Here is a 21,284-nt window from a genome sequence, read left to right on the forward strand (position 1 = left end):
CCTCACAACATCAGGATACTATGATTCTGTTTTTGCTGCATAAACACACTCACAAAACACACAGTCAAACTGTAAACAGACAGAATATTTGTGCAAAAAAAAAAAAAGAGTGCACATGCACTCTTACAGGTAGGGATACACACAAAGGCATGAAACTGCTCATCATGAATATGCCTCTGACTAGTGGCTTGGCTGTCAGTGAGACGAGAGGTCATAAATTATTGATTGGCTGGCTCAACAAAATATGGCTCTTCAACAAAATGCTTTGCAACAATAGATGCTGTTATGAATATTGAAGCAAGGCAAGTGCGTGTGCACCATATACAGGGAAGTCCTCTTTTAATTCCACGATTCTGTCTGAAGAGAAGGTCAGGGTGAGATTTACAGAGGAGGTGAAGAAGTACTATCTTCTGTGAGTAAGCAGTACTATTTCCAGTGGTGAGTAGTAGCATTAAAGAGTTTACTATATGCTCAAACAGCTAATTAATGATAATGTCATATTAAAATTGGTTAATGTCTGGTCAGTGTCACCAGATTTCAAGTAAGAGTAGTGAGGTGATGAGAAGGTGAACAGGTGAGGAGAAAAACAAATTACAGGAAGAAGGGATAGCTCAAAGAAGGGGAAAAAGTAGAGGTACAGTAGATGTACTAGGGGTACTGTAGCTGGCGGTGGAGAATGTGACAGGTGGGTGGTGAGGAGGAGAAAAAAAGAGGAGAGAAGAGGAGTGAGGAAGGGACAACATTATAGAGGGTAGAAGAAAGTGAGAAAGAGAGAGCAGGAGGTGTGTAGAGAAAGACAGGAGGTAGAGGCAAGCGTGGTAGGAGAAAGAGAGAAAAGAAAGGCAGTTATAAAGAAAACTGAGGAAGGTAAGGAAGTACTGTCATGAAAGAAGGAGGAGGACATGATGAGGCAAAGAGGAGGAGGAGTAGGAGGCAGTTTGAAGAGACCAAAGCAGTAAGGAGGGGGAGGAGAAGGAGGAGGGGCTGATAGTCGGGGGGTTGGAAGGGTGCAGGACGGCGGTTTCGTTTGCATACTTTGGTTAATGAACAGCTGGTCTTGGAAGGTGGGGGGAGCGGGGGCAGTAGAAAAATGTGTGTGTGTATGTGAGGCTCTGAAACAGTTCATTATCTCCTATTATTCTCTGCCTGGCCAGGGGTGACAGCACAGCGATAACACCAGGGATATTTAGAACACGGTAGCAGCATCACCCAAAGCAAATATTACCCGTACACACACACACACACACACACACACACACACACACACACACACACACACTCAACAAATCACATAATGACTGTTTGGAGCAATGTACTGCGCTGTGCATTGACCACATTGGTCTGTAATGTGCTAATAGCTTAATTGTTACAATATGCTCATCATATTGGTCTATGGGATATAATGAGAGCTTGTTGTGTGTGAAGCCAACTGGAGGTTTTTTGTCAGGAAATGTCAGCAAAGGTCAGAAATAACATTGTGTATCTGAGAGGTCAAATGTTTGATCCCTACATTATACACTTTAGTAAAAGTACTGTCTGTTTATTCTCAATATTCATTTGTCAATTAAAATAAAATAAAAACTTAGATCACATGTTCAGTGAGAGTTGTTTGCAATGAAATGTTTTTTTTTTTTTTTTTTACTCCTTTTTGTTTCCTTTATAACTTTGTTTGAGTTAAGTTCAGCATTTCCTCTGAGTATTTTTTGGTAGCTCAATGATGGTGCAAAATGATGACTTTAGAAAGAAGCTTTTGCTGCTGATTTTGATTTATTTTAATTTTACAGGGTTTAAGTTATCTTTCCATGGGCTAAATTGTGTAGTGCATCATTAATCAAAAAATGATTCCATTCAGGACATAAAGTAAAGACAGGCTTTAGTAAGTCCATCAAATGCCCACATTATTCATTTATTCTTGCGCTCAGAGACAGTGGAAATCTTCTAGTCAAGTTTCACATGTGTTTTGTTCTGGGGGGTTTTTCAATTTGTTTTTCAAGTGGATTAGTCCACTTCAGTCCACTATCATGACAGAAGTTTAAATTGATAAAGTTTGCATTAGTAACAATTGAAATGATATCACAATGACAGACACCGACCCTTCTTTTAAGAAAGATTTGTTCAGATGCAGAGTTTGGATACACATTTCTCCTACTTCACTTTCAATCATATAACTTATTTGTTCTCTTAAACATATGCTGCACTCATACTGACCTTTAAAAAAAGAAATTCATGGTTCTAACAGATTTATCATTACAGCCTGTCATTTGCTTTCTGTCTTGAGCTTTCACTTGCTCTTATTTCTTTCACTTGCAAATTATTCTCTTTCCTGTCTTCTTGGCGTTCTGTATGTCATGTCACCAACAACAGGCCAAGATGGCCATGAGTGTTTTCAGTTTGGGGTGGAAAAAAAGGAGACTTGTTCTTTATCTTGTCACAGGATCAAACGTAAAATGAAGCTTGACACAATGCATGCAAACATAAAATGACAAAGATTGGACTGAACTGTTGAATGATTAAGCAAGGCCTTGCAGCTTGGCAGCCAGATTCCAGCATGAAAATCCTGATATGTTGATAGCACAACGCTCCTGGTGTACATGAAATTCAAATGATGAAGAAATGCAACAAAAAAAAACAGGCATTCCTCAGCCGGTCCCACATTTTTCTGCTTTAAACAAGGTAAATTATCCAGCCTGTCTTCTACACACACATCAAAGCCCTCTACGCATCAAACCATTCTCTCCATCCATATCCATCTTTAATGTTCAGCAAAGACATATTCATGATGGGTTAAGATTTGAAGGTTTATTCATATATTTACTCTCTATGTCTCTCCAGGAGGGATAATAAAGTAGTATTGATTGATTGATTGATATGCAGGTCACAAGGGTTAGTGCTAAGTCTGCTATAGTGGCATTATAGCATTTTTTCCCCTCTCTTTTTACTTAAGGCTAGGAGGCAATAACCCAAGGCATCACCATCAACAGTCCAATCCTTCAATGAAGTTATTTCATGCACAGTTGATTTTATGTAAATTGATTGACACCTTGGAAGGGGGGCATTGTCTGCTTTTCACCGAGTCATAACTCTTGCCTTCTCGAAGGTGGGAAGAAGAAAAGAGGGACAAAGCAGTTAGGAATGCATTGGGAAAAAAAGAATGGTGTAGTAATAGGGATGGTAGGAAAGAAAAGGAAATATGCAGAAGACAGGAGAAGAGAGGAAAAACATTGCAAGTGCATTGTTAACATTTACTTTACCTTTTAACCTTCCCTTCTTCAGACAGAAAACAGGCTCCAATCATCCTATTTACACAAATTCCAAATCCACGGGTGTTTTTAATTGCAAATTGGAGCTCCTAGGGACCCTCTTCCTCCCTGAGCTTTAGGAACTGCGCACGCCAACATCTACCTTCCCCTGGAAACCCTAGCACAGTCAATTATGGTAATGAATTGTCAATAAATATAAAAATTTAATACGGTCCTGCTTACTGTGAGTGGCAGCTAAGGACTTGCCTCCCAGACAAATGTGCTGCAGCTGCAGATATGAAATGCACCTGAAAAATGGGCGATTGTGTGTGTGTGTGTGTTATTGGGCAAGTGGGTCGGTGGCTGTTTGGGTGTCTGTCTGTCTGTCTGTTTGTCTGTCCTTCTATCTATCTATCTATCTATCTATCTATCTATCTATCTATCTATCTATCTATCTATCTATCTATCTATCTATCTATCTATCTATCTATCTATCTATCTATCTATCTATCTCTCTATCTATCTATCTGTCTATCTATCTATCTACCTACCTACCTACCTAAACACCAACCCACCCATCCATCCATCTACTTATCTGTCTGTCTGTCTATCTGTCTGTCTGTCTGTCTGTCTGTCTGTCTGTCTGTCTGTCTGTCTGTCTGAATGTCTGCCTAACTAGTTTTTTGTCAGTTGGAATTGGAGTCCCATGCTCTCTCCATATGCCCACAGCATGTTTTCATAAAATACTGTAAAACTGCAAATAAAAACACTGCCTGAAGCTGTTGTTTTTACACATCCATCAGTGTCTTGCATTCTGACAGACAGACCAAAGCATTTTACTCCATGTTACGGGGGCAGTAAGGCAGGTTCAGGAATTTGTAATTACATTAAGCTTGTGGTGATGTTACGTTCATGTCTTTTAGAGTTGTTATGTCAATAATTTTTGCACATTATTAGATATATTTTCATCCATAAAAACCAACATCCCAAAAAACAAAGATCCATCATTATACACCTTAACCAAGCAAGAAAGACAAAAAGTAAGACAAAGCATTACTTTATTAAGAGAGCTGATATTTCACCACTAGCCAGGCAGTTTGCCTCAGTTATTAACCACAAAAATGCAGCAAAATTACCCATCAGTCCAAAAAAGCCATTTTCCCCATAACATATATTATTAAAGAGACATTTGTGATACCTAGAAATATTACTTTTTGTATGGTCAATTTTAAAATTAAATAAAAACTTTCACAGAACATAGAAAAGTAATTTTCATTTTGATGTCATCCCAGTGCACAATGCAGAAGCAAACTATGATGCTAGATTTTATGTATGCATTTTTGTTTGTTTGACTTATGCATGTCAAGCTCTCATAATACGTCCATGAAAGCAGGTATGTAGACTATCCCATCCAGTGCTTTTAAACACAGTAACTTATATAGGTGGCTAGCATTGCTGCTATCTGGACATCGAATCTAACAGCCATTAATCAATGAAAGAAAATCTGCATTTTATTACATTTGTATTTTGACTTTCCTATCAGAGTTAAATTAATTTCAAAGCTACTCTGTAACGCTTCCTACCTCTCTGTCTCCTATTGCAGGTGGACTATGCAGTGATTGCATCACAGGCGGGAGCCACCCTCAACAACCTGTTGAGCCACGCCCAGGAGCTGGTTGCCAAACTACGCTCCCTGCAGCTGGACCAACGAGAGTTTGTCTGCCTCAAGTTCCTGGTCCTCTTCAGCCTGGGTGAGTCTCTCAAAGCACATAAGGGTGAAAGTTTGACGAAAGTTGAAAAGGAAAGTGTGGTTAATTGAGATAGATCTGCTGATTCACCTGTAAATTTTCACAATCAAAGAGATGCAGGTGATGCAGGAAAGCAGGAAGGATGAGAGACAAAGGAAATGGGAGAAAGAGTAGGGGAGCAAAAAAGATCCTGGTAGTCATAAATAGGGGAACAGAGATTAACAGGGAGAGGAAAAAGGAAGGAGGAGGGGAGGAAGAAGGAAGGGACCAGCAGTCTGTAAGGTACAAAAGAGAAAGTGAGGGTGGGAGAGACGGAACGGGTGCAAGAGGAAGGAAGGAGTGGAGGAACGGTCTTGTTCCAGTGGAGACGGGGGGAAGGCAAGCTTTTACACACAACTACATGATTTACCTGCACTTGTAATGTAGCTCTAAATAAATGCCCAATACGTTTTTTAGGGTTTTTTTTGTTTTGTTTTGTTTTGTTTTGTTTTCAGTTGTTTTTCATAGACAAGCTTGTTTTCTCATTACTACTTGTCTCATATGTATTAAACTATTGGCAGTGCCAGCAGCAAACTCACTGAATCCTCCTCTGTCTTTTCTACTTTATGGTTCACAAACTACTGTTAAAGGAGGCAATACACCAATATGAGTTTGGGATGTAAAATCAATATAAACATTTAGATTTTTAGAATTTACCTGTTGTTCTCCAGTGTTGTACAATGGGTGCAACAGTAGTGGAATAATTATACACTGCTTGATCAGCAATATAAAAAGCATTGAGGTATGCAAAATTAAATGAGAATTAGGCATTTTATTCAGCTTTGGGAAATACAGGTGAGCTAGGTGAGTGGAAATAAATGCATGATAAAGTGAGGATGGGGAGCTAGAAAGGAATTGGAATTGAATTTTTATTTTTTTCAAACAGGAATTTTAGCGTTTTTTCCCCTCCCAGATTGAGCTTTGGAGGGTCAGAAATGAGGGAGTTGGAGGGGATACAGATCAAGTGAGGAGGTGAGAAGGGAGGAAGGAAAGGATGAAAAGGAGAAGATAGCCGGATGATATGAGGTGGGAGAGAGTGGGAATTGGTGGGAGACAGGTACTGGCAAGCATTTGGGATGTACAGGCGGGAGGGAGGCTGGAAAGAGAGCGGGAGCACAGGATTTGGGAAGGGAGGGAAGTAAAGGGATAAGTAGCCAAATGAGTTAAGGGACAAAGAGACAGGGCACATTGACAGGATGGGTGTGTGTGTCTGTGTGTGTGTGTGTGTGTGTGTGTGTGTGTGTGTGTGTGTGTGTGTGTGTGTGTGTGTGTGTGTGTGTGTGTATGTGTGTGTGTGTGTGTGTGTGTGTGTGTGTGTGTGTGTGTGTGCGTGTGTGTGTTCAGATCCCAAAAGGTGCTCCCCACTCTCTAAGCCGAGGTCAAACATTACCAGGAGACTGTCATCCATGTCTCTTTCCTAACAAGTCTGCAACAAATGGCCTCTATGGGATACACACACTCACACACAAGCATACAAACACGCACACACTTGACCAAACCTATTCCAACATCCTTCATTACTGAAGCCAATGATGTCAAGGCGGGTTCGCTCAACCTGGCCCCTTATGATGCATATTTTTCTCATCCTTAGCTATCCCTTTCTCCCTCTATCTGTAATCCACATGGGTCATGCCTTCACTTCTTTATCTCCCCTAAACAAAGAAAGAAGAACTAATGAACTGCCAGGCAAAAGCAGCAAATACACACACACTGCGGTGATCAGGCTGGATTAATGTTTATGGTAGTGGTACAGCATGAAAGAGGGAGGGATGGGGCAGATTGCAGTGGGGCTTTGGAGTGTGTATGTCTGTGTGCACGCATGCCTTTGTTTGTGTGTGTTTTTTTCATGTGGCGGGGGTGTTGCTGGGGCTCAGGGTCTAAATAATTTGGCAGAAACATCATCCATAATGAAAGGCTCACCTGAGGGATGTGTATCGCCCCCGGCAGTGCTTGTTCTGCGGCGTTGCCCAGGCCTCCCGCAAAAGAAGCCGGGCACAGGCGCCGTAGAGCTGGCTGAGGGGATCAGTGGTGGAGGTGGTGGTGTGGCAAAGAGATGGGGAGGGGCTCCAGCAATGTAAAGCCAGGAGATTTAGAATTCATGTGATTAATATCATAAACAGCTGAGTGTGTGTGTGTGTGTGTGTGTGTGTGTGTGTGTGTGTGTGTGTGTGTGTGTGTGTGTGTGTGTGTGTGTGTGTGTGTGTGTGTGTGTGTGTGTGTGTGTTATTGGCTGTGAGAAGGTTGATACACACATTTACCTGAGGGAATGTGCATATGTGTGAAGCAGTGAGAAAGCAGGTGTGTATTTACACTACCAGCAGAGCCAATTAATAAGCATTGTAGAGAAATGAGGCATGAAAGTAGCTCTGTGCTGGCTGCTGAACATAAAGATGAGACTTCCCCTCTTCATTAGCTTTATATAAGCTCTTACACTGGTCACTGAGCTCTCAGCTGGGTCTAATATGAATACAGTGTATGCAATATGCCACAGTTCAAAGCATAATTTATTTGCCATAACCATGATTCCCTATAATCTTAACCATACTGTAGTTGCCATTTAAGTAATGGAGGTTTAGTAGCACAGTATGTATTCCTCTCTCTCTCTTTCTCCCTCTCTCTTTTTCTTTCCCCAACATTTTGTATGTCTTGATTTTTCTCAGTATTTCTCCCTCTATCTACAACCCCTCTCTCTCTACATCTCTCTCTCTCTCTCTCTCTCTGTGTGTGTGTGTGTGTGTGTGTGTGTGTGTGTGTGTGTGCGTGGATGGACAATCAGTCACCTTCTCCCCGCCAGAAGACCTCTTAGTTAAGCCAGTTGTCGATAAAGACAGGGATATAGATGTCACTCCAGCTGAGAGGAGACACTTGTCCTGATCTGTGTGTGTGCTTGCTCTCAGAGTTAGACATCGTCTTGCACTTTTTTCCCATTCTTTTTGTAATTCCTCTCTGTCCCTCTGTCTTTATCTTTCTCTTTCTATTGCTTTTGTCTCTCCCCTGTCATTCTTTCCATGTCTTAGCTGAAGGCGTTCGCCTTCTATCAAGAAGGAGATTATCACTCTACAAGCATTGATCTCTTTAGTGTTTAGTGTAGGGCAGTGAACAATGATTGTGTGCAGAGATAGTCACACACATTAAAGGCAGAGAGAGAGTGAGTGTTGCCTGGGTCAGAGTTCAGTAAAGAATTACTACTACTAGTTGTCTGGTGTCAGAACACTGTTAATGGGACTTTGATTTCCTTTAAAAGGCTTAAAAGCTTAATAGAAAGACTGCAGGTGACAGGTAAGCCCCAAGGTGAGGACCGGGTCACAAGTTCAAATTCAGACTATGAAAAAAGGGTCTTTTTTTTCTTTCCTCCAATGACATCAGAGAGGCATTTAAATCCTGACTGCACTTTCTCAGTGTTCCACAATAAAAAAGGCTGTGTTGCAGGTTTAAGGAGTATAAAAAGAACGTTATCCAAGTGAAACCAAGAAAAAATAGTTCTTCCTAAAATGAAGTTCTGTGATAGTGTACTTTTGGGTTTGAGGTTGATTTCTGCTCTGTGAAGCTGCATTGACACTAGTACACTTAAAAATAGTTAAATAAGTCACAGTCTATTAACTATGCAACTTGTTTCCTTTGGGTTGGTTTTAATGTAGAAATAGGTTATAAAAAACTGCATTATACATTAATTCAATTGGTTACTATAAGTGATTCTATGTTTAGTCTGAAACCTCGAACTCTGATCCTTAAATAAACTGACCCATATTATTATATATGTTTTTTCATCTGCTTATTCCACCATTTCATTTGAACTATATCAATTCAGTAACAACTGACAATTATTTACATCACCAATTGATGTATTCATTATTTTCTCAATGAATCAATGAAACATTTGGTCAAAAAAATATCAGAACATAAATATTCAACACAATTTCTAAAAGCCCAAGATGACACATTCATCATATTCATTGCTTGCTTTATCAAACCAACAGTCCAAAACCCAAAGACATTTTGTTTTATATCAAAGCTGAAAAATAAAAATATATAAATATTCACTTTTTTTGGGCATGTTTGCAACATTTGCTAATGTTGGCTGTTCTTTATCCACCAGGTGATCAGAAATCAGTTGTGTTGTCCATTTATAAGAAACTTAGACAGCTAGTGATTCAAGAGCTGCCTCAGCACCACATTAGCTGTCTGTCAAGTGATTAGTCAAGCTCTGAGCTTAGAGTTTAGAGACACCCACCCATTCATCCATCCCTCCTGCCCTCCATCCCTCACCACCCGTCCAGCCCTCTGTGGTGTCTTTTCTCTCATTGCTCTCATTGCTCTGCCCTTTCACTCTCTTTTTTTCACATCCATCTTTGTACGCCTCGATCTATCGCAACCCCATCCCCACCTCCACCTCCATTGCTCATTGTTTATCTTCGACCCCATCAGAATCACCATTTATCTCTTTTCCTGCCTCCGTCAACTTTTCTTCTACCCCTCCCCTCCTTAAAATGTCTTAACTACAGTCATTTTCATTTGTGTTGAGTTTTCATATGTACTGTATAAACAAAGAAAAATTGAATAACTCTTCATAGAATAAACTGTCTATAAAATAAAAAATAAAAAAATAAGTTTTTGTTTTTTTTCAAAGCTGTGAAAGTCATTCATTTATAAAAAATATTTAACAAATGACTCAAAATAGTTTTTTACCTTATCTTTCTTAATTGCTTCAACCCACCTCTCCATTTACACCCTGAACCCCCAACCCTATGCTAGGACACATCTCTCATTAGCATGTTTAACGTGCCGCGCACCGAAGGCAGACTTTTTATATTTTGTGCACTTCGAGGTCAGACACCAATCTGCTGACAACAACACAAACACAGCAAACGTGATTAACCTTGATGAAAAAGACAGGTATTCTCTCTCTCTATTTCTCTATTATATTTGTCTCTACTCACAATGAGAGAGGGAGAAAAAAAAAACATTATTCCCAGACAGGTATGTCCTAATTAAGCAACAGACGAGGCTGCTCAGAATCAATGCCCTTATCCCTGGCCAGTGAGCAGGGGAGCTTGCTAATTCATGCACACCGCCCCAACATCTCCCCCCATAAAGCCTGGCAAATATTCATTTCCTGAAACGAACCGAATCATTTAGAATTCGGGCGGGAATTGATTAACATCAGGAGGTAGCGACGGCTCAATATTTACACCCACTGAGACCAATGTAGGGGCCAAATAATGGAGCATATAACCGACACAACACCTTACAACTTCATTAAATGCAACATAATAGGGACTTTTTTTTCTTTTTTGTGCTGGCTGCTGTGTGGGAGCTAAGCTTTCTGCTTTCCAGTAAGTCAACAGGATAGAGTCATCCTGTGTACCTTTGACCTGATCAATACACAAATAAAGTATGGTTAATGTCTGTAAGGGTTTTTAGGCTCTGGCCTGCAGGAAACCTTTACTCAACACAAAATGTGATGTTTTTTTCCGGCATTTTTCTTGGCGTCAGTCGTTGGACAGTGGGTGTGAAGCCCTCATCCTCTGCTGTGTGTCTGTTTGGCCGAGGGTGGGGTTGAGCTACAAATACACACGCAGAGCAGAGAGGCCATAGTGGACAGGCGTTTGCTCTTACTGCATTCACACAAAATCCGGCAGTGCGGCAGCGGCACTTTCCCGCAGGATGTTTCTGCGGAGGTGTGAACGTGTTTATTTCTATTTTAGACAGGGAAGAAACAGAAAAAGACGAAACAAAGAAATGTGACATAAGTCATGCTTTGTTTGTGTGTGTGTGTGTGTGTGTGTGTGTGTGTGTGTGTGTGTGTGTGTGTGTGTGTGTGTGTGTTTGTGTGTGTATGTACAGGCATGCAGTCCCTATGCTGTTTGTGTGTCTCACAAATTACATAGTCAGTGACTGGATTGGTGCAATGACAGCAGTAATGGAAAATACAGTAGTGGTGATTGCAGGGTGGGGGGGTCTACGACTATAAATGTATGTATAAGGTTCATAAAGTGCAATCCATGCACGCAGTGACTGCATCTAGTGCTTTTTCATCACTCTATTTTGAAGCATGGTGAAGTGCTCTGCAAACACTTGCTGATTGAAAAGTATTGGACTCTGATCTACTTTTCAAACAAATCTTTTTACCACCCATCAGCTTCCTTCAGACATCATTCTAACACAGGCTAAAAACAAACAAAACAAAAAAATCCCCTAGCAGTCGCTCAAACTTTGTCCCTGACAGAGCCAAACCCAGCTAATCATGTTTGAGTGTCCTGGCTTTTCTTTCATTTTATTTTATCTCATCAGGAGTAGGTGGAAGTGTGCCCTAAAGCAATGAACCTAATACTTCTACTGGATGTGAAAAGTGCCCTGAGATAACTTCTGTTGTGATTTGGCGCTATATAAATAAATTGAGTTGACTTGACTATTTTCTGTCAGTTTTAGCCTAAGAAATCTAACATGGCGAGCAGTCAGCTCCTGATGCCGGCCGCCACTTTGTAGGGAATTCCATGTAATGAGGCTGCCTAAAAGGCTTTCAGACTTTATCAAGCAATAAAAGCTCCAGGTCTCCAGCCTGCCACTATTACCTACTGCAACAGCAGTTGTGGTGAGCTGTGACAGTGATGGTGGGGATATTGAGGATTGCTGCCTCTCGCCCATGACCTGACTCCCCCTTTAGCCTCAGTCTTACATCTCACCTGAGATACTTTGTATTTTCCCGATGGACACTGGACATTGCTCGGACTATCTCCAAAGTATCTTTGAATTTACAGCTAAGGTTTGTCTCTTGTCTTCTATTTTTAGGTCTTGCAACAAATTATATGGCGATTATGTTGACACTGTTCTTTATCTGGTTTCAAATAAGGCCAGTTATCAGAGAGTAAATCAACATAATTGCCAGGTTTATTTGGAGGAGGATTTGTGAATGGACAGATATCAGTATTAAACACTTAAGTGATAAGTGATAAGACAAAAAGCCAAGTCATTGTTGTTCTTCATGGTAGATAAAGAGTGTAATCTACTAGTGTCAAAGGAGGTAACTTGGCATTAATAAATAAACATATGTATTAATTAGTGCTGTAAACCATAGTCAAGAAAGAATCAACACAATTTCTCTATATAAAAACATATGTTGAATTAAATCTCAACTTCTTCAAATTCTTTAGAGAGCTAGACTTACAACAAATATGAAAAGCAACACATTATAGCACACAATGGAGGCTACGAGAGGTATTTAGTTATTAGTTTCCAAACTTCATCAGTTTTCCAAAATCTATATAAAGTCGTAAATGTGGAATTACATCACTTCAACGACCTTTCATTGCCTGACATGATGTGCATCTTAAAGTAGATTATACAGAACTGTACCTGCTTTTCTCCATAGTGTTCCTCACAGCTCACAGCCCAAAAATTGGGTAAAATGATGCTTTTCTTTAGATAAGACATTGGTGCACAACATGCAACTCCATTGCAGCAGGGCAATGGTAAAGCCGGCCATGGTAAATTCTCTCACCATCAAACATTAGTTTTGCAAAACTAGTAATCAAACTGTCCACACCTAGTAACAGCCATAACACAAGCAGCCCAGCTCTGCACTCCTGCATGAATACAGTGACGGCTGCATGGTGGCAGGAGGATTTAATACACACTTTAACTCAGTGCCCCGCCAAAGCAATATAGGAAATATCCTCTAAACTTCTGCTCCCCTCCATCAATACACTCACTAACTACTGTAGTGTTGAGTACAACCAGACAAATGCTCCTGTAAAAGTTTTTTTTACAAAAGAAAAAACCTTTTCCTCTCCTCTTCCTCCTCCTTTGCTTTTCTCCTGCGCTCCCAGGTGGGGTGATTTAAGGCGGGCAAGCTATAGATGTAGGGAGAAATTGTTGCCCTCCATCTCTCTCCCCCTGCCCTCCCTCTCATTCTCTCTCTCCCTTGGCCTTATTACAGGCTGTCAGTTTATTATAAAACATTAGGAAAGCAGAGGGACACTTGCAGTTACTGTCCTATCGATCGGCAGGGATAGATCCTGTGATTTAGAGTCAGCCTCTGCTCGCGCCCTCCACATTCTCGGTCTCCTATTAAGGCACCAGTGCTTTGCTTCAGCTATTGATGTCTCAACATTAACAGTTACAAGCTGCTACAGAAAATCAATGCTCAACTTTTATTACCAGCTGCATAACGCAGAGGACCTCCCGCCAGCTGGTACTTAGCAGTCGAAAGGAGGTGCGGATGATCCGCCCAGCACATCAGGTGTTTTCTAAGTGATATCTGCAGTAATATCAATCATGTGTAGACCATACGGGGGCTTTCAGGGGCCAGTTGAGAGCCTCAGAACTTAAGGGCACAGCACACAAAGGTGTAACCTGCCAAACAAATTAATACATGCTTCAAATTTCTGTTCAGGGGTAGCAGATGATATTTGCAAAATGAGAATGTAAAACATGCAAAGAAGTTTTGATATGATCTGCACACAACACTGTCGTCATCACACGCACAGTTCTCTGCCACAAAAACACACACACATACCACCTAAATGTCATCAAGCTAAAATAACGATCGACCCCCTCATCCAACACCACCACCGGCCAACCATGCATCCATCATCAGCATCAACCTGGATGTGTATGTGTGTTGTAACAGAGAATCTACACCCAGGTAGTGTGGATCTGGAGCGGCTGAGGCCTCTCAAACATTTATGAGGGGCTCCAGAGCAGCGGTGCGGCAGCCCTTCTGGGACAAACAGCCCCCGGTTCTGTGCTCTCAGTCCCGATCAATGGAACTCAAGTTCATTACACACACTTTTCAGCCGAACGGTGGCAACTGATTTTTTTCCCCCTCATCCGATCGTCGAGCAGCCCACCGCTGGGGCTGCATTACACTTGCTTGTTTACGTGACTGCGTGTACAGGGGAAGGCGGGGGCAGGGAGTGTGTACCGGTGTGCATTTGTGTGTAGAGTCTATTTTTGTGTGTGTGTGCAGGGGCTGCTCCCAATGGCCTGAGCTTGAGGTTATCATTATGTACAGGTCGGACCGCTGCAATGCTAATGCTAATGCATTCTCAGTGGCCACAACTTGGGTCCCGGCGCTGTACTAGCTAGGTAGCTACTCCTCTCCAATTAAAGGCTGAGGGATGTCTGTTTGGGGTGAGGAGGACAGACCAGGGCTATCTGGGATCCCGTGGAGAACAGGCTAATATTAGTTGAGGAAAACAGACTAGGAGAACAAATTGTGCCTACATTGGAGTGCTGCAGAAAATCCCACTCTTGATTTGAATGATTTGTGAAATAGATATCACACAAGTCACTGGCTGTGATCATTGCAGTTGAATAATTTGTTCAAAATACCTATTGTACATCTTATTATCTTATTGCAATTACAACTGGTCTCAAACCTATTTTTCACTCTTGCCATGAAAGGTAAAGTTACTAATTTCATAAGTGAATTGAAAACAGCCATTTTAAGTTTTGTTTTGAGCCTAAAAACCATTGTCGCAAGACCATCATAAACTAAGAAAGGCAAACCGCAAACAAATCTGAGCTGATTCTTGCAATCGAAAGAGCATCAATGTTTCACTCACAAGCTGTAGATTTACAACAGTGCTGCAAGATGAGGACTGTGTCTGTGTTTGTGTGTGTGTGCGTGTGTGTGTCATTCCATGCTCATGCAGTGTATTGATCAGACCGCCAGCCTCGACCTTATTTAAACATTACATACAAACAGCAGCAAAGAGTTACACAACCCTCCCTACAGAGCTGTCTCAACCAGTGATGTTTCTCTCTCGCTCTCTTTCTTGCTTCCATGCAATGTAAGAAGCCATCGCAGCTGCATGCACACACGTACAGATAGAGTATCAAGTGGAAATGACACACATACACACACATACAGATACTCATGTAAACACACAACACCATGGGATCCAGGCCAAAGGGTGGTGGTGTGGCCCCTCAGTCCTTAAGTGTATCACGGGTCAGTATCACAGGTCAAATGTTCAAACATACAAATGCAATCAGATGGACTCCCAGCTTTACACAGCCGCTTTGTCAATCATTTGTAAAGTTGTAAACATGAATAGCAGCCCTTCACTCCTTCAATCAATGCCTCTGTAAAAGCTACAGTTCTAGAATTACGACTGTCTTCCGCAGCAAAGACAAACGTTTATGACAAGGCGTTTATGGTCGCTATAGCTCATGATGTGTCATTAGTGTTACTCATTGGACGATCATCACTATATGCAAAGTGTAAAAGACATAAGCGTAAACTGAAGTCAGATTAATAATTGTTGATTACAGCCTAGTAAAGATAAAAGTGGTGACGTACGATATACATCATTCAAAAACATTTATTCCAAAACATTTGATGTCCATGATGGATAGTGATTGAGATTAATCATTTTCTAGTTTTAAAATGTTTAAGAAATGCTTCCAATATCTCAATTTTAGTATTTCACCAGTCTGTCAAATGACAAATCTAATTTTTGGATTAAAACATGTCAGTTGTTGCTGATTTCTGACTGACTTAACTCTTGCAAGTGTGTCAGCGTTCACATGCTAAAACACTGGCAAGTAAAAATAATCCTCTGCATTCACCTACTGGCCTGATATCACAAATGGAGCTCTCTGGCATCACAGGACTGCCTGGCATGTGGATTGTCGGCCATTGTGTTCCTGTATGAATGTGTACAGTGCAGAGGCATGTGTTTAAACTATGGTGGTGGTAAGCTATATGGTAGTCAGGTGGCTGCTATAAGATTATACACACTCTCCCCTTTGCTCTTTGAACTTCTGTGTGTGTGTGTGTGTGTGTGTGTGTGTGTGTGTGTGTGTGTGTGTGTGTGTGTGTGTGTGTGTGTGTGTGTGTGTGTGTGTGTGTGTGTTGTTGTTGTTTCTTTGGACAATGTGGTTACAAGATACTTCTGGCAGAGCAGAGAACAGTGGAGCTTTAACGTGGTGTGTGTGCGTGTGCGTGTGTATGTGTGTGTAACCAGAGACAGTGATTAAACGTTTTTGAAGCACAGATGATCCAACAGGTGCCCTGGCTCGCTGTCTCTTGTTCTTCCACCCTTTCTCACTCGCTCCCTCTCTTTGCTGAGTCCCAACCCACCCTGTGACCCCACACCCCCACTACTGAACCATCACAGCTCCTTACTTGTCTCTTGATTCTTGTCCTGAAGGATATTTTAAGCAACAAAGCCTTCTGAGTCCACTGTGTTACACACAAAGATACACACACACACACACACACACACACACACACACACACACACACACACACACACACACACACACACACACACACATGCATCAGAGCTAGTCCTTGTTTTGTCTTTCTTTTAAAAGAAAAACAAAAAAACATGGTAGTGCAATGAAAATGTAAGAGCTGCTGATAAATGTTAGAAACAGGGGTCAGGTAGCCGAGAGGAGCAGCACATGTTAAAACACAGGAGGGCATTAATCAATTGAACATTTTCTGTACACACACAAACCTATAGTATTTAAATATAAACCTCTTCATATCGTCACAAAATCATGCTATTTAATTTAAACGCTTATTCCTTGGGATTGCCAGCCATTTGTCATGGTAAGCCTTGGCCTTTGTGAGCTGCCTTAGTGCATAAAGTTGTACTTTAGTGCCACCTGGCACTGATATCCAAAGCTACTGTTGGCATTAAACTGTAAGCCTGTACATTCAAACAGTGCTCAGTGATGAGAATTTATTTGACACATAGGTAGCAAACGTAACAACCTTAATACAGCCTGAAGCCTTAAGCCTGTACTCTATAACCAGTCATCAGTTCCTCAAATATCCATTAAACTTCTGTTTAAGTTGTCCAGGAGAGAAATTACATTAATCACATTACTTATGTAATAGTAGTCTATTATTGATTAAGACTCACAAGTGTTGCATGATATCCCAGCATTTTCAGCTGGTTCTTTCTTGTAGATTATGACATAGTTTGGGCATAAGCAGTTTCTCATATGAATATTTGCAGAAGCAATTATTTTGGTTGTTTACTTGCTCTTTTCCCTGCATATTCTGTTGTTTTTGGCATTGTGTGTTTTTACAGTTAGAAATTGAGCCAAACGTGTAATGGAGGACACTGAAACAGGCCTATTTTGTCTCTTAAAATCCATCCAACAAAACTGGTGGAACTCAAACCACAGTTGGTGCAGAACACAAACAAACACCCACAACCACAGACAAACACACTCCACAATATATCTTTTTTTTTTATTATTCAAGCGTGTCTGTGGTTTATCCCCAAAATTACCCCTTTCCTCTAACTTCCTTGTATTGTGCATTTGAAAGTCCCAACATTTGTTTCAGTGAAAACATCCAGCAAATACCCACTTTTCTAAATCTACTCCAGCCGTGAGAGGCAGTGTGCAAACTTGTCATCTTACATTAACCCTGAGGGGGAGGAGAGAAGGGCTACCAGCCATCCAATACTTTCGAATAAATTAAACCCCAATTTGCACTTAAGTTGACTCCGCTTGACACGTGACAGGGGATGAAAATCACACTGAGAACAAAGAAGTTAAAAGAAGGTGTGGAAAACATGCAGCACACTCTTTCTTTAGTCAGCACTCTACCTGCTGGCTTCCATCATCAAATGAGAACGGAGCAAAGGAGTAGGGAGAGAGAGCGGGGTAGATGTGAAATGAGAGAGTGCAGGAGAGAGGAAGGAGTGAGAGGGGAGGGGGAGAATGACGCTATGGATTAACTGTCCTTCATGCTGAAAATATACATCCCCAGGCGCTTGGCGCTGAATTATTAATTCAAATTTGTCAGAGAAAGAATGAGAGAAATCTATTGACGGGGAGACGGGCCCTTTAATGGTCTCATTAAAGGGGAGGCTTCCCACACCAGGCACCTTCTGTACTGCTGCAGGAGTTTTCGGGGTGGTGGAAGGTTGGAGAGGGGTACTTGACCCCCCAATGATTTTCTGTCACTTTATCATAAACAAGAAAGGTTGACATGCCCCTCCACTCCCCACGCCCTCCCTACACCACCAAACAAACCCTGTGTGTAATTAGCCAAGGGGTGCAAAAGTGCACTGAATGTAAACGAGGTTCACACGCATGCATTGATACAGACAGATAGAGACAGCAACAACACACACACACACACACACACACACACACACACACACACACACACACACACACACACACACACACACACACAGACATTATAACCTGTGCCTGTGTGTACTGTTGCTGACAGGTACAAATGAAGTGAGAAGTAAAGTGTAGAAGAGCCTCACAGGCACAGCAATATTGATTTCTAATTGTATTTTCTTCCTTTTTATTGCTCCATAGATCATTTCTTCATATTACACCAAACACTGTGACTCTTTGTCCAGATCGTTCTCTGTTACATTTGAGCCTGTCAGTCAAGTGTTAACATCATTAGCTGCATATAGCTACATGACTGGGAGCTGTTTTGGTGAGGGAGCTGACTGGATTGTACAGACGTACATTGGCATTAGGAAGGTGAGAGAGCAGGGACATGTGAGTGCTCCACACTGTTCGAGGGGGGGTTAACTGTCCGTACAATCCAGACGGCATTAAGAAGGTGAGAGAGCAGGGACCTGTGGGTGCTCCACACTATCCGAGGTCAGCGGAGCACCTGTGGGCGCTCCACACTGACCGAGGTCGGCTCATTGAAAGGCATTTGGTTCCGCCTCCAGGGGGGATAAAGAAGAAGTGGAGGGAGGGGAGACTAGAGGGACCACAGAGGGCTAAGCACTAGGTTCATTGCTGATTCAAGTCTCTCAGTATCCCTCTGGCAAATGGATTTTCATAATGCTGAGACAATGGGATTTTTCCCCCCCAGCAATGTGTTTTATCCCATGAGCCAGCAGCATGTCAGAAATGAACAGCACCAAATAGGGGTGGTTGACAAAAATATCTTAAGCGATGGCACAGAACAAAAAAAAAAAGATCATTGATCTATTTATCAAGCAAAACTTTTTTATGCTGTTCTTTGAGTATATACATAATATATATTTAAAATCATATATTAAACAGAGAAAAGCTACAATTCATGTGAGAGGCGGGAGCAAGAAAATGTTGTGTTGCCATTTTGTTTGATAAATGTCTGTTTAAAAAATAGTTTATTACAATTGTAGTAGTACCTTTCTGAGTAACTCACACCATCTTACGGTATGTAGAAAATAAATAAATAAAAGAGCTCACCCCACTGATATTAACCTCCCCAGCCATACCCATCTGTTGAAGACCTCAAAGTCCATAATAACAGCCACAGACAGAACCAACTGATACAGGATGTAAATTTGTTTTCCCTTTCACCTCAGGATAAATCCCCAGCACCTTCCAGGCAGCATAGGCAATGAGAGAAGCTTGTCTCCCTCCTGCTCGGAGCCCCTTCTCTCTTGTTTATTTTATCATACCTAAGGCACTTTTCCCTTCCTCTCAATATCTCTCGACCTTTCTCCATCGCCCCGCCAAGCTCGCCGACCCGTCCTTGGGCGACATAAGTGAACCAACTGCTACCTGTTTAGCTTAACAACAATAGCAATGTTGTCGGCAGAGGTTTAGATTTGACCTAATATAACCCCAACTGGAAAATACCTGCTTAATTCCCTTTCATAGCCGCATGGCATTTGCCCCTCTGAGTGGCTAAAGGGAGAGTTTGATGAGTCGGCCGGCAAATGGGCCTTTATTCTGACACACTGACAATAGCCCATCCCTATTGGTGGCATGTTTTCAGAGCCAGGAACTATGATGCAGTTAATATTATGCATTGTTAGCGCAAAGGATATTTGGCCTCTAGACATTGGGCTCCATGTTAGCTTAAGGGCATTTAGCTACAGTAACTAACTGTATTCTGGTGAAATAAAGTCACTGTTGAAGCTGAAGGGTCACTGTTCAGGACTCAATGAGACCTTTATTAAATGTTAAAAAAAATCATCTTCCCAAAATCCTTTCAGTATATTAAATATAGAATAGAAAGGCCAGTTTGAAGCTTCTTTCCTTTTCAAAATCTTTCATTTGAAATTAGCTATCTCCAACAGGTGCTTTTGGCATTAAGTTATGATGGGCAGGGGTAATAAAATATGTGAGTCACTGAATTAAAACAATGTCATTTTCTGTACTTATATTTCATATAAAGCCTACTTGCAACCAATTTTTTGTCCATTGCAGCTCTGAAAAAAACATAGTTTTCTGTACACTGTATCTTTATTGTCAGAGGACAGCAATTGAACGAGTCATGTGACACAGTAGCTGTCAATGATGATACAAAATTGATGCAAAAAAGTGATCCACAGTGTCTGAGTGTCTGAAATCTCAACTTGCAGCTCACTATACTGCAGAGTTAACTGTCAAGTGTCTTAGTATAGTGACTGAGTGGACGAGGGAGTGATTTCTAACACAGAACGAATTCGATTCTCTGTCTTTTATTATTAAAGATCAAAATCCAACTGATAAAGAGCTCAAACGGATAATATAAACTCTAATAAACTCTACTGAGGTTATACATGCTCCTTTTGCATCCTGTGATAGCAAAGCCATGATGCTAGTTATTCTGTTAGCCTTCAGTGAATCAAGTCTCAAAGAGCCCACATTAATTGTTGAGAAGCATTAACAACAGCAGTTTTACCCCCCTACGCCCAATGCTTCTAACGATGAGGCGTCGTATCGCAGAGAGAGGGAATTCCCCAAATGGGACTTGGAGGAAAACAACTGGGCTGAGAGCTCCAGGGAGCAGGGAAACTTGTTTGCTGGCAAGCATACCTATGTGAAGACTGTAATGCTCTAAAGGGGAAGCACAGCCTCCTGTAGAGGAAATACAGACTTCGACGTGCAGTGTTGTCAGTGGAGTATTGATGGGAGCTAAGGAGAGCATATGTGTAGCTGTAGTGTGATCTTGAGTATTTCACAAGTTTATGGTTGTGTGAGGGTAAAATGGGAGGTAAAGGGGGTTGATATACTGCAATACAAATCCCAGCTAACGTATCAGAACAGTGCACCATAACTCTGATAATAGCCTACTTAAGTGATACTGTTAACCATGCGGTCATTACCCCTTACCCCTTGGCCCTTATTTGCTTTGATTGCCCTTGCTGCCCTGTTTTTTAACAACACACACACATAGACACACAGATACATTTCCCCAATGAAAATGTAGCTGTACACGTTAAGTCCTTAGTCCTCTCTTGGTCCCTTCAACCCACTCAGAGTCAAAGGTTATTGGATTCTGTTCTGTCAACGCCTCCGTCTCTGATTGGAGCCAAGCTGCGAGGCA

General features: G+C 41.5%; 1 protein-coding gene and 1 long non-coding RNA gene across 3 annotated transcripts in view; both read left to right on the forward strand.

The window, feature by feature from the left end:
• Positions 1-21,284, forward strand: part of nr5a2 (nuclear receptor subfamily 5, group A, member 2) — a 70,439-nt gene that overhangs the window by 42,486 nt on the left and 6,669 nt on the right. For both annotated transcript variants that reach the window (XM_062424203.1, XM_062424204.1), the window contains exon 7: positions 4,843-4,990. In XM_062424203.1, coding sequence (XP_062280187.1) covers positions 4,843-4,990 — 148 coding nt within the window. The remainder of the gene's footprint in view (positions 1-4,842; positions 4,991-21,284) is intronic.
• The window catches only part of LOC133984744 (uncharacterized), an 18,895-nt gene continuing 2,614 nt past the window's right edge, over positions 5,004-21,284 (forward strand). Inside the window, exons 1-2 of the long non-coding RNA XR_009925428.1 lie at positions 5,004-6,302; positions 6,371-21,284. The exon at positions 6,371-21,284 is cut by the window's right edge and continues 2,614 nt beyond it. This is a non-coding gene — a long non-coding RNA (uncharacterized LOC133984744). The remainder of the gene's footprint in view (positions 6,303-6,370) is intronic.

Source organism: Scomber scombrus, chromosome 8, assembly GCF_963691925.1.
Source record: "Scomber scombrus chromosome 8, fScoSco1.1, whole genome shotgun sequence".
Classification (NCBI taxonomy): domain Eukaryota; kingdom Metazoa; phylum Chordata; class Actinopteri; order Scombriformes; family Scombridae; genus Scomber; species Scomber scombrus.